General features: G+C 37.0%; 1 protein-coding gene across 1 annotated transcript in view; it reads left to right on the top strand.

Annotated features, from left to right (window-relative positions):
• CNTNAP2 (contactin associated protein 2) overlaps positions 1-15,739 on the top strand; it is a 1,040,519-nt gene that overhangs the window by 586,175 nt on the left and 438,605 nt on the right. The window contains exon 10 of the mRNA XM_072153374.1: positions 8,953-9,124. Within this exon, the coding sequence (XP_072009475.1) occupies positions 8,953-9,124 (172 nt within the window). The remainder of the gene's footprint in view (positions 1-8,952; positions 9,125-15,739) is intronic.

Here is a 15,739-nt window from a genome sequence, read left to right on the forward strand (position 1 = left end):
CTTTTGTCTTTTTAACTGGTTCACGACCGCCCACTGCAAGGAGAAGGCTCAAGGGATGAGCCCTCTCCATAGCCAGTAAGTCTTTGCTGCACATTGGGACTTTCATGGTACACAAATGGGGGGGCATGTCGGACAAACCGACTGATTCAGACTAAGCGTGGGATTTAATGTTCAAAATTGTGTCACAAGCCATGCACTTACATGCAGTGGGAAGAAGATGGTGAACTCCGGCGGACCTGAGCGGGGAAGCGACACATGCAGGAAATTGGACACACGATCTTAGTGAATCGCGGCAGCTCCGAATCCTCGTCGGACAACGCACCTCGGGGATCGCGATGGAATGGGTAAGAAAATGTGCCTCATAGAGTAATATTTATCAGGACTTTTACCGCGGTTTTCTGACATACAAGCCCTGAAATAATCTTATTTCCTGGAATTACATTAATTCTCCCACTTATGCCACCTCCACGCCATGTGCATCTGGAGTGGTGTGAAGAGGGGTACCATCTGGGCAGAGAGAGTCGGCAGAGGAAATTCCTGGCCCAGCGCCTGCGCATACAGGCCTGAATGGGTGAAGGTTAATACATATTCTACGCCAGGGACCTGGTGTAGAATTGTATGATGGGTGCAGCCACCCACCGAATACATAAATATACATGTATATTTGGTGAAGCAGATGGGTGCAGGGAGCACCATGTGCCAGCATATGATAAATACCCCCCATATTGCCTATCCCGTCCTAATACATTATTTCATTCGATGGTCTGATATTTGTTTCTGGTACAAGACTGAATTAAGTGTAGTTTAGTTAATAGTTTCATTAAAAGATGATGTGAAGATAATTATAATAAAAGACAATATGAAGAAAATTGCATTAAGATAATTTGTATATTTTAGTCCCAATGTGGTACAGGACTGGTTAATATGAGAATCCTCTAAAAGAACATTTTTTGCCTCTATAAACTGAGAAAAGAAAGTGTAGTTGCACATTTTGTAAGAAGCCTGTTAAGTTGTTCACAGCCAAGTTGATTGATTGATAAATACTGGTAATACAATAGATATATCCTTGGGAAACAATTGCACTGGCTCACTTTTCAGAGACATTACCTGCGGCTGCTATATCACATCTCACAGTACTTTAACCTTAAGACCTGAGTGTCTTATAGTTCAAACAAATAAGGCTGCTGGAAGACTCTAAAGTACTACAATAATTTTCTTTGAACATGTATTGCTATCAGGCACACTTTCCTTTTCTATTCTCTGTTACATGTAATTAGCCTTTAAGCATTTACTGTTTCATTCTACTCACTTAAGACTAGATTTCAGCTTTACCGGTACATCTTGATAGGTTTGTTGATCAAGAGCAAAGATACATTGTCTAAAGAGTATTTCATTTTATCCACCTGACATTTAACTCACTTAACTGGCACTTTCAATATCTATAGCATCTCTTCCTTGGTATGAAATGTGTTGAGTGAATGAAATACTGAATACCTTTTAAAGTAACAAGGACCTTTCACCATTGTCACCAACTTCACAACTTACTGATGCTCTCCCTATACACAGCGGGTGTCTGCTTTAGTTTACAGTAGACACCTACTGCTAATACCCGCAATTATTGCTGCCACTTTTTGTGGCTTCTCACCTGTTGAATGCCGTAGCAAATCTGACCATTTATTGTAAAAAGCAGCAGTGCATTGAATTTATAAGTTAGGAGGCCATGGATAACATAGAAGATTCACAGTCACAGTGCCTGGATCTATGAGTAAGTGTCCCTGGTTTATTTTGATGGATTTTGATGGTAGATTTCCTTTAAGGGGCTAAAAAATATAAGAAAAACATTTCAAAAAATCTAAAATAGTTTAAAATATGTAAATATAAAAAATGATATACTCCCCCACCTTTTCCTAGAAAGCATAGAAAATATTTCCCATGCCCAATGTAACACTGAATATCTTTTTGCACAGATATCATAATTGTTATAATGTTAGTGCTATGCCTATGTAAATTATACTGCGACTATGACTTTAACTGTATGCAATACTTTACTTTGTTACCCCTTAAAATATCTTCCAATTGCACAAATGCCAAATCTAGTAAAAAAAAAAATTATTATTGCAATTGTGAAAACCTCATTGGAAAAAGGCCACAGGTTCAAATCCCTGTTTTTGACAATATGCTACCCATAAATATTTGAGTGAAAAGTGATGAAAATGTTGTACAGTTCCAAATATGGTATTATTAAAATCAGCAGATTGTGCCACAAAAATATTTAACTCAAAAAGCCTTTTTTTTCAAAAAGTCTTCATTTTTAAATGTATTAAACGTAACAAAACAATATAAATTGAAAAGGATGTACAGTCCCAAATATGATATTAATAAAATCAGTAGATTGTCCCAAAAGAATAGCTTGCATAGCTTTTTTTCCAAAATGTCTTCATTTTAAAATGGATTAAACATAACATAACTACAGGCAGTCCCCGGGTTACATACAAGATAGGGTCTGTAGGTTTGTTCTTAAGTTGAGTTTGTATGTAAGTCGGAACTATGTATTTTATCATTGTAATCCCAGCTAGAATTTTTTTGGTCTCTCTGACAATTGGATTTTAAAAATGTTGGGTTGTCATAAGAATCAGGATTAACAATAAAGCTTCATTACAGACGCCTGTGATAACTGTTATAGCTGATTATTGTAGCCTAGGACTAAAGTACAATAAATTACCAATATCCAGAGGTCCGTTTGTAACTAGGGGTCGTATGTAAGTCGAGTGTCCTTAAGTAGGGGACTGCCTGTATATTAATTGCTGATCTATGCAGAAATCAGTACAGCAGAGCTTGTTGAAGGTGGAGACTTTCTGACTCAGAGATGAGTCAGGCTCAGAAGGTGGAGGGGATTTATATAATGGGCTCTACAGCAGCAAAAACCTACCTAATATTATGAATTTTCAAAAGATCATAAGTTCTATTATTATGTCCTGATATGTAAAGTTAAAGATTTCAAAGACGGTGTTCTTTTCTTTTCTTATGTTTGTAAATTAGAACATAGGTACAAGTAGATGCTGTTGGTTACTGCTAGTCCATGGCTAAATGCAATACATCATGAATCACAAACATCAATTGTAATGTGATAAGAACTATTATCATGATGCATGACAGGCCGCAAGGATAAATCACCTATAATGAGAATGGATTCATGTTTTCCAGATTTATGACTCTGCTTTTCCTGGACAGCCCAGTTGTTTAGTGTAAGCATCTGTGTATAAAAATATTTTGATTTAATTATGATTGACAAACTTCCAACATAATATAATAATAGCCACAGTTTGAAGATGACTTGTCAAAGAAAGTGAAGCCAAAATGAAAGAAAATCCTTCAGGCTCAGGATTTTTAGAACCCTAGGTCTGGTTGATCGTAACTTATCCTGCAATTTTATTACTAATCTATAATAGGCTACAAAATGTGGTTCAGAGTACAGGCTCAGATACAGGTTTGGTATTCTGTAAAACACTGCGGTTGGTTCTGGATTTTGGATCAGGTAGGTTACAAGGTTAATGCCCAAAGCATTTAAATACAGACAGCGCATGGATGCCATTATCTTGGACCGGATCGTCACTAACTTTCCATTGCTGTGACAACCAAGAGTTTATGTGAGACTCAACAGGCCGGTCATTAAGAACAATCTAGTGTAGTAATTTGGGTGTGTGTAGATAAGTATTTATATTCAATTAAACCCTCACCTTATTGCTCTCCTATTGTGCTTGTAGTATAAACCTCATGAGAGACAGCCAGCATTTCCTCTTCCTAGCGGCTATTCTCTCCAGAGGCAGGTAGCCGCTAATCAAATGGACTTGAAAGACCCAGAAGTATATTGGAAGGAATGGATCTTGCTGGTGCCCATACACAGAGTTCTCAAGAAATAAATCTCAACCATGTATCTTCTTAAAACTGAAAAATAAGCATCACGTTTAAGTTCGTGAACCAGCAAAGTCTTGGTTCCTGAACCAAAACGCGTTACTTATTTAATAAACAAGTTTTTAAGAGGATACACTGTTGAGAAGTATTTCTTAAGAACTATACACTGCTGGGTCTTTCAAATCCATTTAAATTGCTGTGTTGGCACTTTCCGATAAATATATGGGTTTTGGGTTGCAGTTTGGGAACTTGATCTTTAATAAGTTCCCCATCACTGGTTTACACCCTTACCATTTATAAATGATCATACAGTATGTAGTAAGCTTCCATGGTCCCAGTTGGTTACCTTTAAAATCTATGTTTTATTGATTTGTAGTTATGTATCAGATACATGGTGTTTTAACTGTTACATAATAGATACAGATGTGGACATGATAAGTATTTCACAACAGCGTAATTTATCAATATTATTTCAATCCTGCATGTGTTCGTACATAGCTCCCAGTGTTGTAGTTGTTAGCCCTAAAGGATTTTTCTGACATGCTATGATATTATTCTGAATTGGATTTATGAATTTGTGGTTCTTAATCGAATTCTAGCTACAGCTGTAGCTGTATATAAGACATGTTAAAATCCTTCATCAGAGAATTGTGATGATACAAGGTAGAAATTCTCTGGTTACATCGAATCTGGTGTGCTAATACATACCTTACTGTGTTTAGAGGGGTTGTCCACTTTCAGAAAATAATTGTTTTTGTAAGGAAAAGTTATATAATTTCCCAATATTCTTTGTGTATCAATTCCTCATGGTTTTCTAGATCTCTGCTTGCTGTGCTGCTATAGAAAGCTTCTATGTTTACATTCAGTGGATAAAAATCTGTCCACGGTCATGTGGTGGACACACAGGTGAGGGAGCCATTATTATCACAGAAAGTAATCAGAGCTCTATGATAATAATGGTTCCTGTGTCCATCACATGACCATGGACAGATTTCTATCCACTGGAAGTAAACATAAAAGCTCTATATTGCAGGACAGCAAGCAGAGATCTAGAAAACAATGAGGAACTGATAGAGAAAGTATATTGGAAAAGTGTATAACTTTTCCATACACAAAAAATTTAGATTATTTACTGAACGTGGAAAACCCCTTTTAGTCCGTTCTTTGCGATAAAATGTCAAGCTTTATTACAGACAAAATAAACTGTTATTTAGTCGGCCAGTGACAGAATCCAAAATTAATAGTTGGTTCTTGTGATGGTAAAATAACTTACATTTGTGTTGAGCCCTTGATATTATACAGTAAATAAAAAGTAATAACATGATTTAAATACAAATGGAATGAAGTAACCTTCTATGAAAGCTGAAATCATAGCAGGAGTATCCACGTTTATATTCCAGACATATGCATCCGGCTTGTTTTGCCTTACAGATGAGCCACTATCTGTTATTTCTGTGCAGATATGAAAAATGGCCACCCTGAAAAAACTCTCCGCACTTCACTTACCTGCCAGATGGCTAGGAGCTAAATCATCAGGATGGCACATTGATTTCTTGAATAGATAGCCTTGTGGCTCTTCAGAATAATGACACCGCAAGTTTTCTTATATGAAGTTACCTTTCAAATCTTACGGAGGTGTCAGGAATCCTCCAAATTGATCCAGCACTGTATTCCATGAATGAGCAAAGAAGTAATTAAAAAAATATGATTTTGCCTTTTAATATTTTAGGTAAAATAATGATGCAGTACTTTGTTAATTTGAGTAGATTACATCTGAGACATTTGCAGGCAGGGAAGGAATAGGCCATTACTGCCGGTGTCTCACAGCTGGGGGTTAGTGATAGGGCCTCAGTGATGCTCATTACAAGTCACATCTCCTCCGATATTGTGTCTTTACTGCTCACACTACAGGCTCTGTATTTGTTCTAATAAAGGAACAGAAATAGTCAAAAGTAACATAAATAATCACCAGCCCATAACCACATATATATATATGACTAAATCTCATTACTTTCTCCTTATTCTTGTTGTTGATCATACGGAGAACAAGAAGAGGTCACTTTTGATGGATGAAAGAAATGCAATCTCATCAGAAAGTTGTTTTGTTACAGATCATGCATTTTTCACAAATTATTTTTTTGTACTTGTTTTATGTTATTTGCCCATGCTTTTATTTGCCTTTGGCCAGATATGTCCAGATATGTGTCAGTGAAAAATATAATTTCAAGACAATAATGTTTTGTGATACAAAGCGATATCATAATTTTGGCTTGGCAATAGTCAATAAAAGGATGTTTAAGTTTCAGAAACTAAATGTTACAGTTTGTGTGATGAAAAGTTATATTTTTCTATTATACTTTCAATTTCAATCGCTCACAGTTTTCTAGATCTCTGCTTGCTGTCATTTTATAGGAAGCAATATTGTTTACTTCCTGTGGATACATATCTGTCCCTGGTCATGTTATGTCACACAGGTGCCTGTTACATCCCTGGTCATGTGATGTCACACAGGTGCCTGTAACATCCCTGGTCATGTGATGTCCGTTACATTTACAGTTACACTGGTTACATTTACACTGGTGAATGACTCGCTAGTACCACAGAGAGTAATCAGGGGAGTGTGATATAATAAGCTGTGCACCTGTGTGACATCACAAAATCACAAAACCTTGGGCAGATTTCTGTCCACTTGAAATAAACCTAAAAGCTAGTCTATAGAAGGACAGCAAGTAGAGATCTGGAAAAGACATAAGGAACTAAAAATATATAAATTTTCATTTTCCAAAATTAACATTTATCTGAAGAACTTTAACCAAATGAAATTAAGTTAAAAGTGGACAACTCCAACTCCAGTAACAGTTGCCCCAATATCCTGTTCATATTCACCAGCTCTGTAACATGATTATCAGGACTACTAGAAACATTTGGCTATTATGCATGAACAGTGACCATATCTTGTATCCTCTAGACTGCACCAGGTGCCTCCATGGATTTATTCACCTCATCCATCATAACTCTTAAATTGGCCATTGATCTGTGTAGGGAGGAAGCTTGTAAGTCACAGACATCTCCCCCTCCACTGCCCTGAATAAATGGCAAAAGAAGGTGGCATGTCAGTGACTTGCAAACAACTGCCGTGCAGTTACAAGAAAAAAAGTTCCAAAAATGGACATAATTTAAAATGTTGTAGAGTAATATGTGAAGACTGATAAAAAGATGCACAGAAATTGTCAAACACTTTCTAAGTCTATAAGTCAACATAATTAGCAAAAACAGGTTTAGAATGCTGCAAGCTAATAGGTTCCCCCAAAAATGTTTGAGTTTGTTGCAGTCTCTGGGTTTCTGTGGGTGTCATTGTATATCAACATGCTGTAGCTATAATGGAAGGCATTAAAGGGGTATTCCCATCTGGGCATTTACATTTAACTAAATTCATTTGCCTTATGTAAACATTTCTTCAATTGGATGTTAACAAAATAATGTTCCTGTGTGAAGATAATTTCTCATAAATGTTGCCATGTTGTCCCTTAGAAACGAGATAGCTTCCTCGGATATGACCACGTCATACTCTGGCAGCGGTGGCCAGACTTGCGCTATAAAGTCCTCCCTGACCACCAGGATTCAGCAATCATTACCACAGGAAGGCTGTGCGACATGTAGTAACTCCCGGACATTTCATTTACAATCACCTTTTGTTTCTTTGTGCAGTCAATCCATCAGAGGTGGCCGTATCCGAGGAAGCTATCTCGTTTCTAAGGGACAACATGACGACATTTCTGAGAAATTATCTTCACACAGGAACATTTTTTTTAATAACATCTAATTGAAAAAAAGTTTATATATGTCAGATTAATGAAACTGAATGTGAATGCCCAGATGAGAATACCCCTTTAATTATTCACTTTCCACCAGTTATTTTGTTTCTGCTCCCTGTACGGTATTTTTATGATCTCTTGGGACCACAATTTAGCTTCTTTTCCGAAACTCCCGCCTTTTGTTTATTGCACATGGATGCAGCTCTTCAATCCTGAAGCTTTTCCTGCTAGTTTGCAGAAACTTTTTGGGCACATAATTAGACAAGCAAAAATGTTGAGAAAATTCTAAACCCTTTTATAAATGTGGTTTGTGATTTCTGATGTTCATTTGTTGTTCTTATGGTGCGTTAAATACATTAAGACCGTACGCCACACTGTAGCATCACATTGCAATTCACAGCTAAAATTGGGCTCCAAAAGACAACACCTAGCTACTCGTTGGCTTAGGGGTTATCACTACAGCCTTGCAGCGCTAGGGACCTGGGTTCAAATCTGCAAAGCGTTTGTATGTAATCTCCGTGTTTGCGTGGATTTCCTCCAGGTCTTCCGGTTTCCTCCAACACACCAAAACATACTGGTAGGTTGTTTAGATTGTGAGCCCCATTGGAGACAGGGACTGATTTGGCAAGCTCTGTGCAGCGCTGCGGAATCCGTGTGCGCTATATAAGTAAAGAATTATTATTATTATTTTCAGTGGCATAAATAATGAATGCCCTTAATATGTTTCAAGATAGTTTTGGCGTTTGGTTAAACAATGGATATATGCAGGTGTATAAAAGAGTCACAACATACCTTTACAAATTGCAAAATATAAAACAGACAAACAAGATAGAACAACGTGTTCTTTCCTGGCATTAAACTTTATATTTTGTGAACACAGATTATAAACCTTCTAACCCCAGTGATAAAATAATGATTTTTTGCTATGTGTTGATCTCATAGCGACCTTTCTCTGGTTGTTATTTTATATATTCTGACATATGCTCAGTGCTTTTTAGACTTTCTGGATGAGAAATGTGTACTGCTTCTACGTTTTTAGCATTTTAACTTAAAGCAGATTTTCCTTCTCATTGTCAGTTGTGATTAGCACTTAAAGTATTTGCTCTAAAGAAGATCTCTTATTATGATTGTATAGTAGTTTATATAGCTGGATTAAAATCTAACATGGATCAGTAAGCAGTTTAGGATATTACCGTTGTTTATGTGACCTTTTTTGTGTCTTCAGGTTTCTACTCCAAATCAAACAGCTCTTTACACCCTATGTATGAGAATTCCTTCCAAGGATGCATGCAGCTTCTCCATGTGGACAACCAGCTGGCTGACCTGCACGCAGTAGAGCAAGGAAAACAAGGGAGCTTTGCAAACATCAGTATTGACATGTGTGCAATTATTGACAGGTAAGTAAACTTTAAAATACATGTAAGATATAAAACTTTATTGATTTGGTACAATGTGAAAAAAGAACATTCACTTCCTTGCTTATTCTTAGGCTAATATTCACAAACACACGTATGGGGGACATATGGCATATATACGTCCCCAATAGCCAGCATTGGGCATGCGACACTGTACCAGTGCAGCACACGTAGCCAGGAGAAAAGCCGTGCATCATATATTACTATGGAGAGGGGCGAGGGTCAGTGCAGCTCACCCCCTCCTGCTCTCCCCGGCACCGATGTGTGCCCGCCGTGCTTAGTTGATGATATCTTTTATTCAATAACCAAAGAAGGTGATAACCATTTTAAGCTGTTGAGACTACTCAGGTCTCTACATCAGGCATAGTAAAAGACAACATCTGAATAGAAAACAAATTTATACACAAAGCGACAAAGAAAGGTTACGATTGATGAAACTAGTGATAAGAAACAGGACAATCAATGGATGAAGAAAGGTAAACTAATGGCCTGCAGTGGTATTGGAGCATATGTGTTTTTTCTTATTGCCTGACTGTATACAATTTTAGTTTTTTATGTGTTTGGGATGGAAACTATTCCATCTGAGGTATGTTGGGCGGTCAATTCGTTTGTGGTACAGTGATGTTTCAATATGATTGTTCTGTATTTTGATGACCATATCTATAACATTGATTTCAGTGAATGAGTAGTTGAAGGTGCAATTGATGGTGGGATGAAACTCATTAAAGCGCTCATGAAACTTTTTTAGCTGGTGTTCAGAATGAGCCCAGATAATTAGGATGTCATCGATGAACCAATAGTAGCTGGACAGAGAGCCACTCTCTAGTTTAGCTATGAAAATATTGGCATATTGTGGTGTTATTTTACTCTTATTTTTCATCTTTTTAACCACTGGCCAACACGGTACAGGGTTGGTCCTCAATGGTCCTCAGGGTTGGTCCTCAATAGTCTTCACCAATTTAGCTGCAGTAATTATGTATTCATATATGTATGTCTACCACTTAAGTCAACCACTCTTGTATTGTACATGGAAGAAGCCAGTCATGGCTGTAGTGGTAATAGACAGGCATCTAATCAGTGCAGAGGAGAATTGAATGAGTGAGAATAACTTATTCTATTATTTTATGCCATTCACCATTTTGGTCGAACTATCTTAAGATTTTGGAAAACAATTTAAAATGTGCATTACTTATAATACAGATATTACTTCTTTTTTCACTTTTATTAATGCTCTTAGAAAATATTGAAAATGTAATTATTAGACTCAAAGTACAAACTTAAACTCATATTTTAATGCTGTATATTTTAGCAGCATTAATCCATTTCCTTTTTAGCACTTCAGCAAAAGTGAGATCACAAGGACATGGCTGTTATTCTCACTGTTGCTGTTTACTCACCTTTACTAGTATGTTTAACTGCTATTTGGATAAAGTTTTCTCACCCTACTGAAACAGACAATCTGAGCTAAAAATGTGTTAACACATGAATAAACTGATAAAGAGCAATGCAAGCTAAATTACCTTTTGTGCTATAGCAGTAAAAAGGGGAATTATCTGATGCATAACGCTATAAGGAAATGACTTGCTACATAATCTTGCGTTAAATTAGAGCTGTGAAATAATATCATGTAGCACATGAGCATAGTGTAACACTGCTATATTGCAAAGTCATCTTATGTGTAAACTTCTATGTTTAAAAGAGTCTCTACATAGTCAAGGAATAATTTCCCACTGACATATACAGCTAATACTTAGCTAATAATGTTATACAAGCTTGTTGAAGTCCCGATGGCCACCATTCATATTGTTGGAGATTTATTAATCTGTGTACAACAGAATTCTGTCATACTTTGCACCAAAAAACTGTCTGCACCACCTTTAGAATTTTTTAGACAGCTTTTTGGCTCTCCTACAACTAGCTGGACAAAAGAGGCATGACCAATGAAAAGGGGGCGTGGTATTGCTCTAAAAAGGGCCATACGCCAAAAATACTGCTCACCCGACAGAATTCTGTCCTTGTTTGCTGCCGTAAAGTAAGCCAACCAATAGCAGGTGCAGAGTACTAGACCAGACACTCTTATCCTAGAACAGATGTATAATCCAGCATTAGACACTTTTATAAATCTGGTACAGAATAAGACTGTCTAGTCTAACTCTGCATTGTCTAACCTTAGGACACTTTTTATAAATCTGCCCTAGTGTTATCACTCTTCTGACAGATTAAACAAGATAAAGTGAAGGTAAAGGTAAATTCTGAAAAATTAAAACTAAAAAATACTCTTTCTCAATGATCACAAGGTGGTCTCCTAGAGGGCAAAAATACCACAGGTATGATCTGGCATAATTTTGCATAAAAGCATAAGTGTGCAGGTTTTTACAAAGTACAAAGCTACAGTGCCGGAACATCCCATGCTGGCCCACTCCAATTGCAGCTTTGCTCCTATGCACCATGTGGTGTAGGTGCAAAATCATCACAATGTCTTGCTCCGCAGAAAACTGTCAGAAAAGCACTTATAATTGTCACTTTATGTGTTCATTCACTAATACATCAGCTTTTAAGGGGTATTCCCGTCTGATCTAAGATAAGAAAACAATAGCTTCTTCTATCCACCAGGTCAGGAGTTGCCAAGACAGTTGTTTTAGCAACCTCTAATAGCCTCAGATAGTTGGAAATGAGGTTATTCGAATTTTAGCTGTCTCACCTTTTAATGTTTAAGAGTACAGAATTTTTGATCCGCTTCTGATTACATTATAGCCTTATTAGAAGAAAAAGGTATCTATTTAAGTTATTTTAATCACTTTACAAAGTTTATTTTCGTTACATGCTCTGTAGATGTATGGGAAAAAGTTTAACCAAGAAACTTTAAATGTATTATTTTGTGTTGGCTTATTCTTTCATCTTCTTAAGGGTAGTTGCATCTTTCCCAGGATGAAGTCCCAAGGAATTTCTAAATGAAATCAGTTTTGGCACAATGGCATAGAAACAAGTGCTATCAGCAGAAATGTTGAAGGAAAAGGAAGTAGTGTGCCAATTTTCTAGTAGCTATGTTCAGTTTCTAATACAATATGTACAGGAGCTTGTTTACACAAGCTCTTTCATTTTACCACTTGTGGATAGCATTCTTTAGAATATGTTTTAGAGAGATGAACATCAAGAATACTGTCAGAACTCAATGAATGAAATACAAGTGCTGTTCTTATAGATGTATCTGGTTGCTACAGTGAAATATACTGACAATATTTAGTAGATATTGAATACTAGAATTTCCATTTAGGATTTAACCCCTTAACGCTCTGCGCCGTAGCTCTACGGCGCAGAGGTATAAGGGATGTATGAAGAGGGCTCACGGGCTGAGTCCTCTTCATACAGAGGTGGGGGTTTTTACATTTTGCACAAAACCCCCACCGCTAATAACCGCGGTCGGTGCTTGCACCGATCGCGGCTATTAACCCTCTAAACGCCGCCGGCAAAGTCGCCGGCGGCGTTTAAAAGACAGCGGCGCGCGGGCGCCGCCATCTTTTTTCCGATCGTCACGCCCCCGAACGTCATCGGGGGGGCGGCGATTGGTTACCATGGTAGCCTCGGGTCTTCTTTTGACACGAGGCTACATGGTTTATGCAAGTTCGTTACAATGAGCCAGTGGCTCATTGTAATGTATGACCTGCAAAAATGCCATATATTGCAATACTGTAGTATTGCAGTATATGGTAGGAGCGATCTGACCATCTAGGGTTAATGTACCCGAGATGGTCTAAAAAATAGTGAAAAAAAAAAGAAAAAAAAAGTTTAAAAAATAAAAAAAATTAATAAAATATTAAAAGTTCAAATCACCCCCCTTTCCCTAGAACGGATATAAAACATAACAAACAGTAAAAATCACAGACATATTAGGTATCGCCGCGTCCCAAAATGCCCGATATATCAAAATATAAAAACGGTTACGGCCGGCGGTGACCTCCGAGGCGGGAAATGGCGCCCAAATGTCCGAAATGCGACTTTTACACCTTTTTAGATAACATAAAAAATGAAATAAAAATGATCAAAATGTCGCACAGACCTCAAAATGGTAGCAATGAAAACGTCGCCGCATTTCGCAAAAAATGACCCCTCACACATCTCCGTGCACCAAAGTATGAAAAAGTTATTAGCGTCAGAAGATGGCAAAAAATTTTTTTTCTTTTTTGTACACATTCGTTTAATTTTTGAAAATGTATTAAAACACAATAAAACCTATATAAATTTGGTATCACCGCGATCGAAACGAACCTAAGAATAAAGTAGGTATGTTATTTGGAGCGAAGAGTGAAAGTCGTAAAAACTGAGCCCACAAGAACGTGACGCACGTGCGGTTTTTTTCAATTTTTCCACATTTGGAATTTTTTTTCAGCTTCGCAGTACACGGCATGTTAAAATAATTAACATCACGGGAAAGTAAAATTTGTTACGCACAAAATAAGCCCTCACACAGGTCTGTACACGTAAAAATGAAAAAGTTATGGATTTTTGAAGTTGGATAGCGAGAAATCAGCCGAAAAACCCTGCGTCCTTAAGGGGTTAATATATTTTCTGTTCAATAAATTGTATTGAAGTTTTGACAATGAAAGACATGTGAGTGGTTACAACAATTCGTTATTGTAAAAGGTTATTCTACTTGTACCTGCACCTGTAATAACGAAGGTAAATATATATCACAGCCAATAATTTCAGCTAACAAAATAGAGGAGAAATTCAAAATGATGAAATTCAAAAGATCAAACGGAGACTATCCCTCACTATAAGTAACTAATAACACAAGTGTCAAAATTTATGCTTGTTGGTTAACATTCAGTGTACCACAAATACCACAATAAAGATCAAAGAAGAGAGAAACATAAGAAAAAAAACATAGGGCAGGGCGGGATTGAGAGGGAGGGAGCACATAAGGGAGAACACAATGGGGAAAGGGGGGGGGGAGGATGAGAATATAGTGATCCATCACATCAGTCATGTCGAGTAAGGTAGGGGTGAGAGAAGAGTCATTAACCTGCCACCCAGGAAGCAAACTCCAAGAAGGTATGGAAGTCTATCCAGGGGGACCAGATCTTAGTGAATATAGAGATCTGCAAGTCTGCCAGACCCTCTGTGGTAGATCTCTTCCATTCTCATTATATAGTTCAGGGCTTCCACCCACTGGGCTCAAGTAGGGCACGTAGTTGATTTCCAAAGTTTGGGGATGATCTGGATGTTACTACATCCAGGGAGATGCCCTTAAAGCCCCCCCTGAATCCAACAAGTGTTGACTGTAAGCGCTTATATAGAGATGCTTCCTTTACCAATGGCAATAAAACCACCTAGATGTCAATTTGTCCATAAATTGCTTGGAAAAATGACACAACAAGGAGTTTAACCTTTTATCAACACACACTGTACTTGATCATTAATGCAGTGTGGAGAGAGTTCAGAAGTTGAAGTCTCTTCATACAAGCTGGGTGACAACCATTGTTAACACATATCGTGAATGTCAACAGTTTAAATATTAAGGTCAAACCTGACTGTAGATCTCTGAGGCTTCCAGACCTGCCATGCTAAGTGTCCCATTACACCCTGCCAGAGGCAGTATACTGCAATATAATTGTATCTCAGTATAGTGTATGAGCGATCCAACCTCCATTGATGTTCAAACCCTTGGGGTCCTATAATGTTATCAATAGAAATGTCTGATGGCCCTGCAAAAATGATGGTACTGCCATAAAAAGTGTCATAATAGGACAATACAAATAACTTTTATTTAAAATATTACAATATCAAATAAAACCAAAAAAATATTCTATTATCTGTGAGCACTGACTCAAATCATGAAGGGGATGTGTCAACAATGAGACAAAACAGTGGAGGTGGAAATTTTTCCCACCTTGTCAGTAAATTCCACGGAAATTTGAATTCTGCCACTAGGAAGTATAATGTCAAACCATCACATGGGTTTGCAAAGAAAAAATATAGTAGGTTATGACTTTTGGAAAGAGGAGGGTTGAAAAAAACTAAAAGCTAAAAACATGGAAAGAACTGAGCCTTTAATGAATAAAATAAAAAGTTGAAAAACCGTTAAAACAGTGTGTAAGATATATAAGAATTTACTAACATAGTCAAGTAAAGAGGCATTTACATGTTTAGGAAAGCCTCAAACACTGAGGTCACTGCTGACAATTCTTGGAATCTCTTTATATAATTATATAATGATTGCTTGAAAAGAGGGTAATTGGTGTTAGGTGTCAGATCAATAAAGGTGTGGGATTGTTCTGTTTTAGTACATTAGCTACTTGCTACTCAGTATAGAACTTTACTCTTAGCATTTAATCATAATTAAAAAAAAAAAAATACTTATGACAGAAAGAGAGGATTCTTCAAAAGAATAAATGTGGTCCAAAATCAAATCGCTGCTCTAATGGTTCTAGAAATAATATGTATATATATATAACCTCCTTTAATCCTCTGAAACAAGTTTTCAATTAAAAAAAAATTCCTATGTTTCATTAATTTTTAAGAGTAGTTTCATGAGGGATAGCATTAGGGTTAGGGTTACAGCAAGTATTATGATTAGTGTTATTTTAACAGGTGTTG

The sequence above is a fragment of the Engystomops pustulosus genome, chromosome 5 (genome assembly GCF_040894005.1).
Source record: "Engystomops pustulosus chromosome 5, aEngPut4.maternal, whole genome shotgun sequence".
In the NCBI taxonomy this organism is placed as follows: domain Eukaryota; kingdom Metazoa; phylum Chordata; class Amphibia; order Anura; family Leptodactylidae; genus Engystomops; species Engystomops pustulosus.